Source organism: Balaenoptera ricei, chromosome 8, assembly GCF_028023285.1.
Source record: "Balaenoptera ricei isolate mBalRic1 chromosome 8, mBalRic1.hap2, whole genome shotgun sequence".
NCBI lineage: Eukaryota > Metazoa > Chordata > Mammalia > Artiodactyla > Balaenopteridae > Balaenoptera > Balaenoptera ricei.
The window spans coordinates 46708592-46728048 of record NC_082646.1 but is presented as its reverse complement, the minus strand read 5'-3'; the positions used below and the strand labels follow the sequence as shown (position 1 = coordinate 46728048).

The following is a 19457-nucleotide window of genomic DNA, read 5'->3' as shown; positions in this document are numbered from 1 at the left end:
GTTATGTGATTAAAGACGCCAAGCTGACTCAAGAGCTGGTATTTTCCTGATCTGGATAGTCCCTGGGAGTTTGTAGAATAAACTGTGTAGCACATCTAATCACGGAGAATGGAGTGCAACCCAGGTCACATTCCAACACATGTGTGGCAAGGTATTTTGCATTCCTTAAGGCTCAGCTGGAGAGGATACCCTGGAAGATTTAACTGCTTTCTCCCTAGCCAGTGGCGCAAGCAAGGCTCCCATTTTTATGCCTTGTGGATATTTCTCACCAGTAAAATGAATTATATAGTCATCCTGAAATGATAACTAGGTTCAGATGAATGTGCTGATATAGCTGAACAGATACACTGTTATGCTACAGCAGAGAGAATATCTTTCTCAGCATCTGCGTTGTTAGGAAGATTTCATTCCCTGGGTGGAAGGATAAGCGCTGAGAAATATGACCTTGCAATGACAGAACATCAATGTGCAGTGTATGTAGCTGCAGCAGTGCATGGCCGCCTCCGCTTCTTTATTGCCACATATACTAGAGCATTTATGTGGTGCTGGTTCTCACCTAAATATTGGGGTTGTCTCCAGGTCCACCAGTAGCTCATCAAACTCTAATTCTTATAGAAGCCAAATATAATTCTATTCAAAAGTAAAGCTTCTGGGCTTCCCTGGTGGCGCAGTGGTTGAGAATCTGCCTGACAATGCAGGGGACATGGGTTCGAGCCCCGGTCTGGGAAGATCCCACATGCCGCGGAGCGACTAGGCCCGTGAGCCACAGCTACTGAGCCTGCGCATCTGGAGCCTGTGCTCCGCAACAAGAGAGGCCGCGATAGTGAGAGGCCCGCGCACCGCGATGAAGAGTGGCCCCCGCTTGCCACAACTGGAGAAAGCCCTCGCACAGAAACGAAGACCCAACACAGCAAATAAATAAATAAATAAATAAATAAATAAATAAAAAGTCCAAAATAACTTAAAAAAAAAAAAAAAGTAAAGCTTCTGCTAAAATTCTAGTAGCAATGAAAATGTGAAAGGATTCCTAAAAACAAACCAAACACTACATTCTCTACATTTTCCCAAACCAGAGTAATAGCTAGTTTGCCCACATTTGAGAATCTACGTTATGAAAAAAAGCATAATCGTGTCCTGATCTGTTAAACAATTTCTCTTTCTCTGACTCCCTTTTTTTCCCTCCTAGTTTTGCTCCTATGAGGCATTTCCTGCCCTTACTGATTCTTAAATTGCAGTATTAAGATACTGCATTAACATTATTGGGGATTTTGCAACAGTATAAAATACAATTAAAAAAATCTATTTTCAGATTCTATAAGGAAGAATATCAAACTTTTGTATAGGAGAAAATAAAAATTCTGTGTATTTGCTTCAAAAAAATTACTGGTGTGTGTTCTAAAACAACATTGCTTAACTCTGCTAATTTTAAGTGATTCACATGGCCTTTTTTCTCTTTTCCCTTAATGGACCTTTCTTTGCTAAGTATTGGAAGTCTGCTTCTTTTCTTTGCAAAACCTCATCTAGCTAGCTTTTGCAACTCTGTCCCTTGAGAATACTACAGAATGAAATAAAGAAGTTGGGGTAATGGAGGGGAGATTTAGACAGAAGGAAATGGCGAGTTCTCATTGTTCTGTGGTAGCTGAAGTAAGTGTCGATCTCACTATGCTTGATTTCATTTATTTCTTGTCTCAAGAGTTTACAAAAAGTTGACTTTCTTCTCCTGAACAAGAAGCATGTTATGGTCATGTGAATAGAGAACAACAGTCATTTGTTTTAATATCAACATTTCCTTGGGTGGTTAGAAAGCTGGTGAGGTTATGACTTCTATCTATCAATCAATTTAAAATTACAATATTAGCATTTCCTAGAAACTATACTATTACATATTTCTCCACTACAAACTTCTGGAGAGTATAATCCCTTTATCACAATTGTCATATTTTAAAAGTGATTATCTAGAAATAGGTTCTAATAAGCAAAACATATAAGACTAACAAATTATAATCAGAAGATATATAGGGAAAAAGACTTATTTTCTGTATCTGAATCTGGAATTAACACTCATACTTTATTTTCCATGTAGCACTAAATAGAGTTTATAGGAGATTCAAACTAACAGCTGTGACTTAATAGATGTTTATGTCACAGGGAGGGGGAAAGTCCTTTTCAGTAGCAGAGATTAGAAAAGCTGGACTCCAGTTTCCACACTGTGACAAACTCAGTGGACGACTTGAAGCAAGCTTCCATCTCCCTTTGGGTCTCAGATTCCTCAACTGCAAAATAAGAGTACTCCCAACTTCAGCATTTTATGTTTCTATAATATAACCGGATATGAAAGTATCCTGGACAGCACAAGAAAAAGAATCTGTTTGTCATGAGTAGCACTTTAAAATGTGTCTCACGGTTTGTTTAGAAAAAAAAATCACTGTTCAGCTGAGTTTACCATCCTTAAGGAAAAAAGAAACAAATTTTTTTTTACTTAAAATTTTTCCTCCTTAATATAATGAACATTCTTTAGCACTAACATTATCTGTTGATGACAACCATGGCCCGCTTACTTCTAGCAAGCCTCTTTAACAATGATTTATAATTTAAATCCATTACCTGCTGTGAATGCTCCAAGTAAACACTGATTTGGGGGGTTACAAGTAACATGGACATATGGATTAAGTCAGTTCAGCCTAAGCTTTGTCTACATTGCTTTTATTTTTTTGTTTTAAGTGCTTGCACTATCACAATCACCCTACTGGCATTTAAAGTCACTAAATAAAAAAACTATCAGTCATTTTACTTTTAACTTGAATTTAAAAAAACAAAAAAATTAAAAAAAAAAAGAACTCCAGAAAACAAGCCCTAAATGTATGTCTGGGGTGTGTGTGTATGTGAATCTGAGTTTAGTATTATTATTGATATGTAAAAACCACAGCATTCCCTTACATAAAACAGGAGACCCAAAAAAGATTAAAAACTGCATGGAAGATTCCATTGGATTCTTTGTTTTGGGGCATATAATTTCCTTTCCTTTGTCCATATAGTTCATGTCTTAGTATAATCCTATAAAAAAAGGATAGTTTCATCCAAAAAATCAGAGAACAGAAAGGCATAGGATTAAAAAAAAACATCTATAATGATGATTATTTGTTTAGAGTTTCTTAAAAAGGAATCCTTGCTTTTGGAGATTGTGGGCCCCCCAAAATTATATGTAATACTTTGTAGGTGTGTCATAGTATTCATTTTAATCAGGTTCTCAAAAATATACATTACTAAAAAGACTGCTAACTACTGACCTCGTCTGAATGAGAAGTCTTCATCCCAGAGTGAGGAGCAATTGCCACAGTTACACCACTAGCCAGTGTCATCGACAGCCCCAGAACTGAGATCCTTACGGCCACTCATGCTAGTGCACACTCAAATAAATTATGTTTCTTAAACTTGTGTCATCTTGTGAAGAAACTCTGCCTGCTTTATTTGTTGCAAATGTAAAGTCAGCTTATAGAGATTTCAAGGATACCTTTTCAATTTTAACATTTATTGCCATTAAAATTACTGTGTTAAGATTGGTCCAACAAGAATTAGCCCCAGAGAAAGAATCCATCAAAACAAAACAAAGTTCTCTTGTACATACATGACGAAGTCTTAGTTTCATTCCTACTTACAGAAGCAAAAATTACCTATGTTTAACACTCAACGTTGGAATATCCACTAGAATTTAAAATAGGCAAAGAAGCTCATCTAGTATAGCAGACCTACTTGGAAAGATCATTCTTCTTGAAAAGTTTTCCACCAGTTTTACTAAAATGAGGTGTATTAATATAATCACATAAATAAATTATAATTAGTAAAGAGTGTTGCATATCAAGCCTGTACTAACTCAAGTTTCTTTTTTACTAGTTTTTCCTGTTATGTGTTTTTATGAAAATTATTTTTATTTTAGAAAGTGTTGCCAAGATGTACTGGTTATTAAATATGCCTTCAGAGCTAAATCTGCAGGAACATTGCACATTTCCCATATCTTTTTCTGACTCACTTTCCTTCCGGAGAAGGAGAAGAAAGAGTTCCAAGGAGAGGAAGAAATAGCTGTAAGTAATATGTTCATGGGCATTTAATGCTAGATGGTTTAACATGCTTGATTGCTGCTGGTGAATCAGAGCTAAAAAATGACAGTAGCATCTATCATGTTATGTTATATCATGCAAAATTTTAGCAAAGGCACGACAAACCACACTGCTGATTTCAGCAATGTGCTATATTTGATAGCAATTGATAGATGTCTACAAAAGAAAATCACTAAATTGTAGAAATGCCTTAATTTTTAAGGTAGTGAGTTATATTCTCTGAGCCGAGAATATAATGGCCGGGGAGCAGAAACTGATAGGATCACACAGCACAGTCCTATCAGTGACTTTAAATTCAGTAATTCTTTATCAGGACCCAGAATACCAGACAGTGCAACAATAATATTCTTGATTCTGCACTTAAATTTCAATAAGCAAATAAAGTATTCCCTCCTGTATAAAGAGTAAAATATAGGTTTCCTATTCAGGGTTGTGACTACACTTTCAATGTCTCCAGCATAAACCAATGTGTGACAAAAGAGAGAGAAATTATATCTCAGTGACCCTGGCAGACATAACACCCTTTGGTCTTCAAAGTGCAAACTAAACAAAGCCCCTTAAGAGGCTATGATAAACTGCACTGGGAAAAAAGGTAAATAAAAATAATAGAGGCCAAAATGCTGAAAAAGGAAAAAAGTTATTAGTCTATATGTTCCTTTATAATTTATAGTAATGATATTTTCCTCATTAAAATGCAATAGTAATAGATTAAATAAATTGGGGATAGAAAGGACCAATTAAATCATTGTGTCTAACACATGCCAAGGGAGGGCAGATTTCCCTAGACTAAGGAACAAAGAAGAAAGAAAAATATAAAAATAGGTATTATATCAACATCTGCAAAAGGTTCATTGAGCATAAAGTCTACGGATATTAAGTAGAGGTATTAGCATCAGTAGTGAGCAAGATTAGATACTGACACAAAGTACCCGTATCAATGGCGTCCTGTGCTGTATTTTCAGACTTCTAGTATAATTACCTGGAGTTTTTCTAACTCAAAGCTTCTCTGTTTATACTCATGTAGAAAATGTAATCTGAGTTTCAATGAATTTTTAATTTTGTTCAATCTTGCATTTGTTCAACCAAAAACAATTTAAAGAGGACCAAAGCTATCAGCCTCTCAGTGAGCAACACCTTACTAGGGAGTTCTTGAATCTGCCATAAAAATCAACAGTGTGCATCTAATAGTTTTCTTTTAATTTGAGCAGTGAAAAGTGAATAATCACATCAAATATTCTTCAGGGCCTCTTTGGTTTCCAGATTAAACATGTAATGTGACCTGTCATCTTGCCACATTCTCTGCATTTCCATTTTAAATAATCATAAATAAGAAAACCTTGCTACACTTTGGCATGACACAGTTGTTTGATCCAGCTGCATTTCAAAGTCTTAGAAATTGCACTCATTCCTTCTTTAAAGTCCTTGTTCATCTCAAAGGTTTTCAGCTGAAAGATTCTTTATTGTATTCGAATCTTGTCCCATATGAGTTGTTTTGATTACTCAGTTTATGAAGAGTCTTAGAAATTGAATTAGGTCCACAGCAAAAAACACCAACTGTTTTCCTGGAAAGACAAAGGGAGAAAATGGAAAATTAGGTAGAACATGACAAGAAGTATCTTTTAGTAGCATGTTTAAGGTGTTAACAAAGTTAATTTCTTGCTGCTTTGCATACAAATAATTTTCCAATTATTACCAAATATAAGTGACCACCGGGAAGATATTTTATTTACCTCATGCTTTTCATGCTAGAGATCAAGATCATTCAAAGAATATAACTATGAGCACGTATTTGTTTGTTATCAGACAGAGTGAACAGTCTGCATGTCATTGATGAGGGCAGAAACGAAGTCAAGAGCAGCAATTGATAGATGTCAACTGCTCCACATTTGACATATGAATAGATTTCTATCCACCCTGGACCATATCAGTTCTTCTCATGCTAAATGTTTTACAGACATTTTTTCCCCCTAAAGGTCCCATGGATTTTCATGGGAAGTGGTGAATAAGCATAAAGAAAGGAAAGCTCTTACCAATTTGAAAGGATAATTTTAAGTGACTAATTTATATCTACATTAAAACAAAATGCATACTAATCTGGATACATTTCCTTTTTTATTTATGTGCCACAATAATTGTAACAAATACCAAGCAGGTTTTATTATTTGCTAACATAAAATTTTGGTAGATAAATTATACATATCCCTAACAAATAGAATAAATAAATCCCACAAAATGATTACTATTTCACATTGATTTCCTGCAAAGTTTGTTGATTTGCATTGAATTCTTCCTATGATATCAAAATGATTGACAATTCTTATCATATCTTGGACAAATCCAGTATGTATTCATTATCTGAGAATAATTGTTGCTGAAAAAAAGACAGTGAATCCATTTAAATGGGTACCAAAATTTATAATAAATACTGAAAAAAGTTTTATTAAAATTTTTCACCTTGAAAAATGAAACAAAGAACTACAAAATAAACTTTTACTTGCAGCCATGATGGAGAAATAGGGACTAGATTTACCCTCCTGCATTAAAAAAATAGGACAAAACAAATAACATATGAAAAAATTATTTTCAGATACTGGACAACAGGCAGCACAGAACTGTGATCCCTGAGAAAAAAAGAAAAAACAAGGTGAGCCCGACAGCTATCTCTTCTTGTTGCCTGAAGGCAATTTAGAAGCTGTAGCACAGAAGAGGGAAACTCATGCAGAGACTGGCGGTCTTACTGAGTTAAAGAGAAAAAGAATGGAGTTCACGAAGGCCAAAGCAGCTAGAACTTGATATCAAAAGAAAGAAGCTCTGGAGATCTGCAGAGGAGTATCCTCAAGTCTTTGGCTGAGTACTAATCTCCTCATGTGTTAGAGGAAACCATGTGAAACTGGGTAGAGAACTACCAAGGAGCAGTAGGCCAAACAACTCTGAGTTTACGCAAGGCTGTCAACAATTCATATTCCCACAAGCCAAAATGGAAAGCTCTATATATAATACATTGGCAATGGATAGTGTACTCAAAAAGTTATTACCTTATTTGCAAAGGGTAGGGAGGATGTTGGTAAAATTAGCCCAGATTGGAGGCTGCTCTGGACTCATACTAACAAAGCTTAAAAGCAAGCCTTGAAAAGATCAAACTGACGGACTTCCCTGGTGGCGCAGTGGTTAAGAATCCGCCTGCCAATGCAGGGGACATGGGTTTGAGCCTTGGTCTGGGAAGATCCCACATGCCGCGGCGCAACTAAGCCCGTGCACCACAACTACTGAGCCTGTGCTCTAGAGCCCATGAGCCCGTGCTCCACAACAAGAAAAGCCACTCAACGAGAAGCCTGCACACCGCAACGAAGAGTAGCCCCCACTCGCCGCAACTAGAGAAAGCCTGCACGCAGCAACGAAGACGCAATGCAGCCAAAATAAATAATAAAATCAATAAATTAAAAAAGAAAAAAGATCAAACTGAATCCAAGTAACAAAACTGTATGCCAAAAACAATTCCAACAATACTGAAAAGAATAAATAAAAATTTGGAGTTTGATGTCTAAACTTCAAAGTGTATAGCATTTAATAAAAAATTACCAGGAATGTGTATAGCAAGAAATTATGAACTATAACTAGAAGTGTTATGGGTTGAATTTTGTTCCCTTCCCCAAATTCATAGGTTGAAACTCTAACTCTCAGTATTCCGGAATGTGGCTGTATTTGGAGATTGGGCCTTTAAAGATGTAATTAAGATAGAGCGATGTTGTTAGGGTGGACCCTATTGCAATCTGACTAGTGTCTTTGTAAGAGGAGGAAATTAAAGAGACACTAGAGACACACATGCAGATAAAAGACTGACCATGTGAAGAGGCAGCAAGAGGGTAGTCATCTGAAAGCCAAGGAGAGGTCTCAGAGGAAATCACCCTGCTAGCATCTTAATCTTAGACTTCTAGCCTTCAGAATAGTGTGAATATAAACTTCTATTGTTTAATCCATCAAGCCTGTGGGATTTTATTATGGAAGTCCTAGCAAACTAATACAAGAAGAAAGATAAGTCAATAGAAATGGGACGAGAATGACAGAAATGATGGAATTATTAGACAAGGTCACTGAAACAGTGATGAGAAACATGTTTCATATGTTCAAAGAAAAACATCGACATGATGAGAAAGGAAAAAAGATTTTTTAAAGGCCTAAGTGGAAATGCTAGAGATTAAATGCAATATTTAAAATGATAAATATACTGATGGGTTAACAGAAGAATAAGCACTGAAGAAGAAAGGATAAGTAAACTTGAAGATATAGCAGTAGAATATATCCAAATGGAAGCACACAGAGAACAAAAATTGGGCAGAAAAGTGAAAAGAGCCTCAAGGTCCTGTGGGACAATACCAACCAGTCTTTCATATATGTAATCATAGTCTCAACATAAAAGAAGACACAGGGAAAGAGAAAAAAATATTTGAAGAAATAATTACCAAAATTTTTACAAATTTGATGAAAACAAACAGATCCAACGATCTAATGAACTCCAAGGAGAATATGCACGCACACACACATAACAACATAAGGCAAGTTATAATAAAACTCTGGAAACCAGTTACAAAGAGAATAACACAAAAGCAGCTGACAGAGGGTTGGGGCAGAGACACACTACAAATAATAAACAGAAGATGAAGGATAGACTTCTTGTCACAAACTATTTAAGTCTGAAGGCAATGAAGTGAAATCTTCAAAGTGCTGAAAGACAAAAAAAAAAAAAAAAAGCAACTATTCTATATCAAGCAAATTCTATACCAAACAAAAATAACTTTCAAAATTGAAGATAGAATGTAAACTTTTCTAACAAAAGGTGAGGGAATTCATCACCAGCAAACTAGCACTATGAGGTATATAAAGGGAATTCGTCGGAAAGGAGAATGAAATCAGATAGACATGTGAATCTTCCCAAAGCTACGAAGGACACCAAAATGGTGAATCTGTGAATAAATACACTGTATATTTTGTCTAATTTTTAATCTCTTTAAAATATAATTGATATTTAAAACAAAAGTAATAACAATACATTATGGAGTTTATAGTATATGTAGAAGAAAGATGAATAAGAACAACAGCCAAAGAGATGCAGGGTGAATGGAAGTACATGAGGTAGTATAATATTATTTGAAGTACACTGTGATAAGCTAATGGTGTACACCGTAGACCTAGAGCAATGCTTCTCCAATTTCAGCTTCATCAGCATCACCTAAGGCACTTCACAGACCACAGATAGCAAGGCCCTATTCCTAGATCCTCTGATTCAGCAGATCTTGGATATGGCTCCAAGAATTTGGTTTTCCAACAAGTTGCCAGGTGATGCTAGTCCAAGGATTGCAACTTGGGAACCAATTCCTTAAAGAAATAACTAAAGTCAAACAGAGAGGCATGGCTAATATGTCACTTTAGGAGAAAAAGATGGAATCATAAAACAACACTAATTGAAAAGAAAGTAAAGAAAGAAAGAAAAAAGGAAAGAACAAATGAGATAAATAGAAAGCAACAGTAAACTGTTGGACTGTAACACAATCCACAGAAGCCAAGAAAACTCAATGAGGAAAAGATACTGTCTCCAATTCATGATGTTGGGAAAACTGGATATTCACATGCAAAAGAATGGAACTGCACCCTATCTCACTCTACTCCCAAAAATTAACTCTAAAGGAAATAAGACTTGAATATAAGACTTTAAACCATCAAATCTTAGAAGAAAACACAGAGGAAAAAACTCTTTGACAGTGGTCTTGGCAATAATTTCATGAAACTGACGCCAAAAATACAAGCAACAAAAGCAAAAATAAATAAGTGGGACTACATCAAAGTAAGAAGCTTCTGCATAGCAAAAGAAATGATCAACAAAATGAAAAGGCAAGCTAGGGAATGGGAGAACATATTTGCAAACTACATATCTGATAAGGGGTTAATATGTAAAATATATAAGAAATTCATATAACTCGCTAGCAAAAAAAATAATAATAATAATCCAATAAGAGGAAACTCTTTCAGCTTTTCACCATTGAGTAAGATATTAGCTGTGGGCTTATTATATAGGGCCTTTATTATGTTGAGGTATGTTCCCTCTATACCCACTTTTTGGAGAGTTTTTATCATAAATGGATGCTGAATTTTGTCAAAAGCTTTTTCTGTATCTATTGAGATGATCATATAATTGTTATTCTTCAATCTGTTAATGCAGTGTATCACATTGGTTGATATAAAGATGCTGAACCATCCTTGCAATGCCTTGGATAAATACCACTTGATGATGGTGTATGCTCCTTTTAATGTATTGTTGAATTTGGTTTGTGGTGCTGGGAAAACTGTACAGTTACATGTAAAAAGAATGAAATTAGAGGCTTTTCTCACACCACATACAAAAAGAATCTCAAATTAGATTAAAGACCTAAATATAAGACCAGAAACCATAAAACTCCTAGAAGGAAAAATAGGCAGAACGTTCTTTGACGTAAATCATAGCAGTATGCTTTAGGATCTATATCCTAAGGCAAAGGAAACAAAAGTAAAAATAAACAGGACCTAATTAAAGTGAAAAGCTTTTGCACAGCAAAGGATACCATCCACAAAATGAAAAGACAACCTATTGAATGGGAGAAAATAATTGCAAATGATATGACTGATAAGGGGTTAATATTCAAAATATATAAACAGCTCATAAAACTCAATATCAAAAGAAAAACAAAAACAACACAGTTAAAAAAAGGCAGAACAACTGAATAGACATTTTTACAATGTCTATTCATTCATTTTTACTTTTTAAATGTTGGCGAGGTTGTGGAGAAAAGGAAACCCTTGTACACTACTGGTGGGAATGTAAATTGGTATAACCAGTATGGGAAATAGTATGGCGGTATCTCAAAAAATTAAAAATAAAACTATCATATGATACAACAATCCCTCTACTGTGTATATATCCATAGGAAATGAAATCACTCTCTTGAAGTGTTATCTGCACTCCTATGTTTATTGCAGCATTATCTAGAATAGTCAAGACATGGAAACAACCTTAGTGTCCATAGATAGATGAATGGACAAAGAAAATGCGATGTGATGTGATACACACACACTGAAATATTATTCAGCCATAAAAAAGAAGAAAATCCTCTGATTTGCAACAACATGGATGAACCTTGAGGGCATCATGATTAGCGCAATAAATCAGACAAAGAAAGACAAATGTATGATCTCACTCATTTGCGGAATCGAAAAAACCCAAACTCATAGAAACACAGAGCAGATTGGAGGGTGCCAGAGGCAGATGGAGGAGGTAGGGTATGACTGAAGACTGACAAAGGGTTACAAACTTATAGTTACAAGAGGAATAAGTTCTAGGATGTAATGGACAGCATGGTGACTATAGTTAACAATACTTATTGTATATTTGAAAGTTGGGAAGACAGTAGATCTTAAAAGTTCTCATCACACAAACACAAAATTTGTAATTATTTGAGGTGATAGATATGTTAACTTTATTGTGGTAGTCATTTTGCAACATATACATATCAAATTGTTATACTGTATACAATATTATAAGTCAGTTATTTTTCAACAAAGCTGGAAAAATGAAGAATATTTTTAATCTATGTGATGATAAAATGTAATTTATTTTGTAATGAATGCAATATAATAGTAAGATGTAAATAGTTTAAACACTACAACTAAACCCTAGAACTAAAAAACTTCAAAATACATGTATCAAAAACTGATAGAACTGTAAAGACAGACAAATCTAGAATTATAGTTAATGACTTCAACACTCTTCTTTTGGAAATTGACAGAACAAGTAGACAGAAAATCAGTAAGTGTACTGAAGACTTAAATACCACTATCAACCAACTGGAACTGATTGATATTTATAGGGTATTCTACCCCAAAACAATGGAATACAAATTCGTTTTTAGTGCCCATGGAACATTCACCAACACAGACCATATTCTGGGCAGTAAAACAGGTCTCAATAAATTTTAAAGGATTGAAATAACAAGGAGTATATTTTCTTAAAACCCATTTGAACCAGAAATCAAGAACAAATACCCCTATATTTGGAAATTAAACAACATACTTCTACATAACCAATGGGTCAAAAAAGAATTCACATGGTAATTTAAAAAATATTTTGACTTATATAAAAATGAAAATAAAACATATCAAAATTTGTGGTATGTAGCTAAAGTGGTGTTTAGAGGAAAATTTATAGTATTAAACACTTTTATTATGAAAGAACAATGATCTAAAATCAGTGACCTACGGTTCCACCTTAAGTAACTAGTAAAAGAAGAGCTAATTAAACCCAAAGTGAGAAGAAAGAAAATAATAAAAAAGTATGAAAATAAACTCTTACACTTAATAAAATTTAGGTTACTATCAAAACCAGAGCTAGACACAATGGATTACTTAAAATGAATAAAACTGAACTACTGAATTTATACCACCAAAAATAAAAAAAAGTCATAGTGCCGTTTTCATTAAGATGAAAAGGGAATGAGACATTTTGGCTGTCTGTATACAGTCTCTGTCAACACTGCATTATGACAATAAGATACCATTATTTTCTTTTTTGGCTTTCATAGGGCAAATATAGAGTTAGATTTTCAAATTTTCCAAATTTCCTAAAGGCTTATCTTAAATTCTTCATAATAAAATCATTATTTTTAAAGCACCGTATATGATCATTTTCTTTTTTACATTTTGTTTTCCAACTATTAACTAGTTTAACTCTAGGAGATGTTTGTTTGTGTAATTTGAGGAGCTCCCCAATGTCACTTTCACTAACAATGAAATCCTACAACTTTTAATTAACCTTTGTAATTAATTTGCACTAATTTTGATTAGGTTGCTGCAATCCAACAATCATCTAGAGATTTATCTACAAAAACTCTGTAGAGATGGGTAGAGATAGACTTAGATGCTAGCAGAGGATGTTGTTTGGGGGCAGATGTTGGGAACTAGTTCCATAAATGTTCAACATATTGGTGAATATTTTCCTATTATACCGATACTCGTTTTTCCATTCATTTTTAAAGTGTGTGATCTCATATAATGAAAGCTTATTCATGCCTTAGGGATTATTCACTCCTTGTATTACAGATACAGAAGGGTCGAGTGACTTGACCCAGGGACACAGGAGCAAATGTAAGAGACCAAACCTAGGTATCCTTAATCTGTTTTGTTTTTAAAACACCATGTGGCAGTAAAATATAGATATATCTCAGGCATCAATCCCAGAAGAGTTTTCCCTACTCCAAAGGCCACGTAAAGTTCTTTACTTCTCCCTTTCCATGATGCATACATTCAACTAAGTTAAGGTATGATATGCATTTTTACTATAAATAACAGGAAACTGGATCTCAGGTATAATAAATAATTTTTAAAAAGACATACAAGGAAGAGACCACTCTCATACATGTGTGCAAATTAATATGCCTCTCTTCTCTATTTTTATCTCTTTATATTCTCTCAGCAATTTATGTACATGAAGTTAACCAAAATTTTACATCTAAAATGAAGTCTTCTATTTAAAGAGTGCCTTTTTCCAGTTAACAAACCTTAAGACGTTGATCCATTCTTTTCCTAGCTACGCTACATAAAAATCCTTCAAAAAATAATGCATTTGAGGTGCCTGCCCAGAGCAGATACACAAACTGAAAGTGTACAAAATGTCAACCATAGATGGTGCACACTTGCTCTTCTTAAATAAGCTTTGCTGTTTAAAGAAAATGAACAAACAACCAAATAAGCATACAAAATCCCTCCCAATATGAACAGTGTAACAAATGAGGACTCTTGAGAACTAACCAAAGAAACCAAAAATCCCAATGTAATTTCTTGCAAATGATCCTCTACTGTTTGGGGGTTTGGTTTCAGAACTGAGCAAAAACAAACAAGCAAAACAAAGAAACAAACTATCAAAGTTTTCAGCACTATACTATGAAAACTAACAAAAGAACGCTTGCCAGAAGTCAGTTAAATGTCATTAGGGAGGACGGAGTCTGTGGTGCATAGCAAGACCCAGGTGAGTATGACAAGATGATCACATCTAAGGTGGATGATTCTGGAGAAAGGGAAAGAAATATAACAAAAACTGGGTTGACTTTTTTCTTTATTCTGTAGTTCACCTTTAACTAGGGCCCTGAATATTACAAAGGACCTCTGCTTTCTAAATAATGCTTTCCTCTTTAACCCAAATTACTTCATCAAGGGAAGGAAATCTAGGAGTGCTTTCAAACATGGTTGAAATCTGAATTACACGGGTCACTGTATTCCTTTGTAGATTTTGCTTCTGGGGCTTCACACCATGATTCCTAAAACAAAATCTCTGAAGATGAAGCCAAACGCCATGATGAATCCATGATTATTTCAGTAGATCACATTCATCCATAAATTTATAAATCGGGGCTTTAAACAAACTCTCCATCGAATAAGCTGCCTCATTCATTTACAATCAAATACCCTTTTTATATTTATCAAAATGTATTTTTAAAATTATGACTTAATCAAATATATGCTAATAATTGTAGCATAATTCAATCTAGAAGAAAACGATGATCACTGGTGCCTTAGAGTCACAGGAAATTTTAAAAATTAAATCTTCTGTTTATATACATTCTTATTGCAGGTGTGTTTAGTTTAGCAACAAAAGTATGATTAGTTCAAGTGTAAAATTACATTGAATTTTAATAAAATTCTGCAGGATAAACAGGATAGAAATACAAGTTCAACTAGACAAAAGAGTGATGTAAAATTTCTAACTGATAGTGAAAGCTACAAAACATACAAATATACGAGGTTGGTATCAAGAAACTATGATATTTAGATTCCAGTAGATATGTTTAAAAGAGTTACATTAATTTTAAAATGTCAATATCTGCAGTATGTTAGAAATTATAGCCTTTGGAACTATTTAAACTTATGATGAAACTTTTTTGATGCCAACTTTAAAATGTGTGAGTGGGTATATGGTTTTCAAAATGCTTTTAAAATTCTTATAGACCTTTGCCCTGCACTATGATAATTTTACAGAAGACAAACCGGCTCCCTAGTCTGTGCCCCAAAATGAATGCTTTCCTTCAACTGTATCGCTTCAGATCATAGACATATAGCCCATAATGCTAGAATTCTTTATAGAATTATAGCTTCAAAGAAAAAAATATGTTTGGTAATATTTCTGATTTAGAGACTGCATATTAAAGAGTTTTAAAAACTAACAGTTTTAAGAAATGTATTCATTCTGGTAAAAAGGTACCAAAAATCTGATTTTTAAGTGCGTTCACTGTTAGAACTACTTGAAGAGCTCCCTCGCTTGCTAACGTGATTTAAAAAAACTTTCCCAATGATTATCTGATTTATGCTATTGGAATAAACACCCTTTATAATATGGATCTATGTAAATTTAAAAGTAGGTAGGAGAGTCTAGTTCATAAATAGACTATTTTTAAGCCAAATTTTAAGTATTTGGCATTACAGATGCTTGAGGTGGTTCCTGCCTTGCTTCCTCCTTTGGTAGTGATAATTGAGGGTTTAAATGACTCTGTAATTTGTAAACCCATTACTAAGTAATCTTTAAAAACTTCACGTGATGACTTGGGAATATTTTAATTTGATCATTAGCCACATAAATTTTTTGAGGAATAGTACTTACCCTCTGTTATATTTTGCTATTTCATTAAACAGAAGTTTCCACCGAGGACGTCCAATAAAAAGTCTCGAATTCAGTGCTTGATATTTTTCTCCGATTATCTTCTGCCAAAAAGAAAGCACTATATTTTATATGACACAGAGTTGGACAAATAACCCATTTCTCTAACATCATCTTTGCTGGTGCTGTGGCTTTCTAACAAATTGCTGTGATATAAAGAATATAAGTATCATATGGCAACCTATTAGGTAAAGTCATTTACAAGCATCATTTCCTCCCTCTTTCCCTTTAAAATCCATTACCTTCTTGAATGCCATTATTACAAATGGTTGATTTTCCTAGACTTCAGTTAGTTGCATCATTTTTAAGCAACTGCAGCGTTAAAGAATGCATTCTAATTGCTTACTCTCAAAAAAGGCGCAGCACATAAGCTTTATTGAAGCGTTTTTGTACTGCAAAGTGATCATATTTGGCTCATTATATGAGTAAAATACTGTAAATTGTCACCATAAATTTGGGGAAATGATCCTGGACATGATAGCCTAAAACAGAAGAGCTCCAAATTTGGGATCTATCAAGAAACAACTTCTAATGTACTGGTGCTTGCAATTAACAGACTATTAGATCTGAATTGGTGATAAAGAGGGTGAAGTGAGAAGAGAGGAGAAAGTGTCTGAGTCCCAGGCAGACAAACTGAGAATCAGATGTAATATATGCTCTGTACCTTAATTACAGCGAAACCATTAGGAATAATGATACTGACTTGCTTCATGAGAGTATAAAATAAAATGTTTTTACATACCAAGTAGGGTAGAAATCTGACTAAAAAAATAGGCTTAGATTAGTTTCAAAGTAACTGACAAGCATTCATGTTTTGTATTCAAACTATTATAGAAAACGTATGATGGAAAATACTACAATAAAACTTGTGAAAGCATTCATGCTCAGGTTTATACGGCCATACAGCTCTTCAATGTTGTCTGTAAACAGTTTCTTCATCTATGATATGGGGATTGCAAAATCATTTACCTCTTGAATATGTTGGAATTACATGAGATAACGTATATGAAATGCTCAGCACAGCGTCTAGCAGTGAAGTAAATAATGCGTGATGACTGTTACTTTATTTAGTTTCCCTTGAAGAGAAACAAGCTTAATTGTGTATGATCTTATTTTCCCTCTCCACATAAAACCTCCCCTCGATGAACATAATCACAAGACTATTCGCTTATGTCCTCATCTCTAGATGAGGCAACTGTGGAGAGAAGAGAGGTGAACTCAAAGGTCTGTTCCAGCTCCCTGTGAAAGGGAGAATACGGTTGACTTCAAGGGCAAGCCATGAGTTTGCTGGATACATTCCAAAACAGGCTTTCCTCTGAGAAACGTCTCTTCAAACCACCTGCAGAAATTTTCTTCCACACAGCCCCTACAGTAAATCTTCTATTCTCAAGAGGCTTGTTTAATTTACAATAACATCGAATCACATACCTGTAACCCATCTGTCTGACTGAGGTACAGCTGGATGTTGACATAGTCAGGTCTGTTCTCTTGCCAAAACTGACAGGACATGAAAGTAAATAGACATTAAAATTTGTTCTGTATACACAGACTCTCTCCTATCCTAACATATGTGATTCTACGATTTGTTAAGATGTATCGTGTCTTATCACAGCCAACATCTACGAGCAAATGTACATATATATATATACATATATATGTACCACAGACATGGCAGATTCTAGCATTAATAACCTGTCACCTACTGGTTTAATTAGTTATGATGGAGGTAGTGGACAGGATTAGTTCTCTGTTATCTTCATAGATACAAAATCAAACACGCTATATGTTACCCTAATATTCCCCTAAATCCTCCCCAATTATTTCTTATTTGATTCCCTAAGAGCCTCTAAATTTTACTCAAAAGTTCACTCAGAAAGAATATGAATTTTTAAAAGTAAAAAGTGATATTTAATAGGCATGCTAGGAATCACAAAACACAAAACAAACAAAACCTGGTTCCAGTTCCTACCTTCTTCTTATTCAGCACGGGTTTCCCTTGTATAAAAATGTATAAGGCAGCAAATATACCTGCCAAAATAAAATAGTCTGGAAAAGCTCTCAAACATTTTGAAATCTTGAAAAATAAACTGACAAAGAAAACTATCTGAAGAAAAATGAATTCAACAAAGGGGGTAAAAGGGTTTTGTCCCCATAGACATCCTTTTACCAGAAGGCAAAAATGAATCTGCTAATGACTCTGGCCTTGCTCTGACTGAATCCTGACTTCTGAAATCTACATTTAAAAAAATAGTATTATTCTTAAGGCTTCCTTTCACCACCCTGAAATAAGGAGATGCTGAAAGATAAGGAAAAGGAGTCAAAACGTCAAAAAAAAAAAAAAAAAAAAACGTAGAAGAGAAGGAAGGAACACAATAATCATGGTGTGCTCTGGAGAACAGAGGTGAGTATCTGATGTGTAGAACCTGAGGGAAGGCTTAGCAGAGACCAACACTTCTTCAACAGCCAAACTATTTCTTGAGCATCAGTGGGCATAGTAGGTTTGCTGGAGATGGTATGGCTTTGCTGGACCTTATTGCAGCAAAAGGATCAATTGATTTCAAGTACTGTTTTTACAGAGTGTGAAAGTAATAATTTTTTAATGAATATATATTGGGGCTCAAAATAGAAGGTTCAGGAATGCAAAAGAAGTCATTTTGCAAACAGGGAGTAATTAAGTGAGGTTACATCACTCCTCCGGCACCCTTTATAATAGTAAGGGCACCTGGCAGGTGGCTAGAGACTTGTTTCTACTGCCATCACTGTATGACCTTGAGATATCTAGGGAGTTACTCAACTTATAAAGGGCCTCAGTTTCTCCATCAGGACAATGATAGAGTTGAATGACATTATCCTACAGGTTTCTTCCAGATCTAAAACTATACATTTTCTGACAGGTGGCAACTCTAAGTTATAAAATCCCAATAAAAACATATTTTACTTTTAAAGTGATAAGTGATGATTCTCAGCACCCATAATAGTCTTAAAATATAATCATTAAATTCCATACCACAGCTGCCTCAAGTTATACCCAAACACTAAAGTCATTTTATGGCCCTTCAGGAATTGAATCAGGGTTTATGAATTTTAATTGTGAGGAAACAGGAATTTCCAGGTGCCAGTAATGGATAGCACCTCACAAAACACATGACTTGCATTGATTTTTGTCTTAAATGTCTACCAGGATGCTCCTCTGAGATCACCCCAATAACTCCTGCATCAATAACTGCTGTTTGGAAGTAAGATCATCTATACCATTTTTCTAGATTCCACATATATGCTCGTATGTTAATATACAAGATTTGTTTTTCTCTTAACTAATGAGAACATACTGTATAGCACAGGGAACTCTACTTAATGCACTGTGGTGACCTAAAAGGCAAGGAAATCCAAAAAAGAGGGGATATATGTCTATGTATAGCCGATTTATTTTGCTGTGCAGTAGAAACTAACACAACACTGTAAATCAACGATACTCCAATAAAAATTAATTTAAACAAAAAGAAAAAAAATAACGTGTTTGGTGCCCACAGCCTCCAGAGAGAAGTATGCAGACTTAAATAATGTACCTAATGATTTCAATGTCTCCATTTTAACTTATCCCTCATTGAAAA

The 19457-nt window shown here is 34.6% G+C and overlaps 1 protein-coding gene across 2 annotated transcripts in view; it reads right to left on the bottom strand.

Annotated features, from left to right (window-relative positions):
* Nucleotides 1-3448: 3448 nt before the first annotated feature.
* NOX4 (NADPH oxidase 4) overlaps nt 3449-19457 on the bottom strand; it is a 143539-nt gene continuing 127530 nt past the window's right edge. The window contains exons 16-18 of one of the 2 annotated variants that reach the window (XM_059929414.1): nt 17275-17343; nt 15790-15890; nt 3449-5677 (exon numbers count right to left, since the gene is read on the bottom strand). In XM_059929414.1, coding sequence (XP_059785397.1) covers nt 5557-5677; nt 15790-15890; nt 17275-17343 — 291 coding nt within the window. In that variant the 3' untranslated portion in view covers nt 3449-5556. The remainder of the gene's footprint in view (nt 5678-15789; nt 15891-17274; nt 17344-19457) is intronic. The other variant, XM_059929413.1, reaches the window with a different exon arrangement.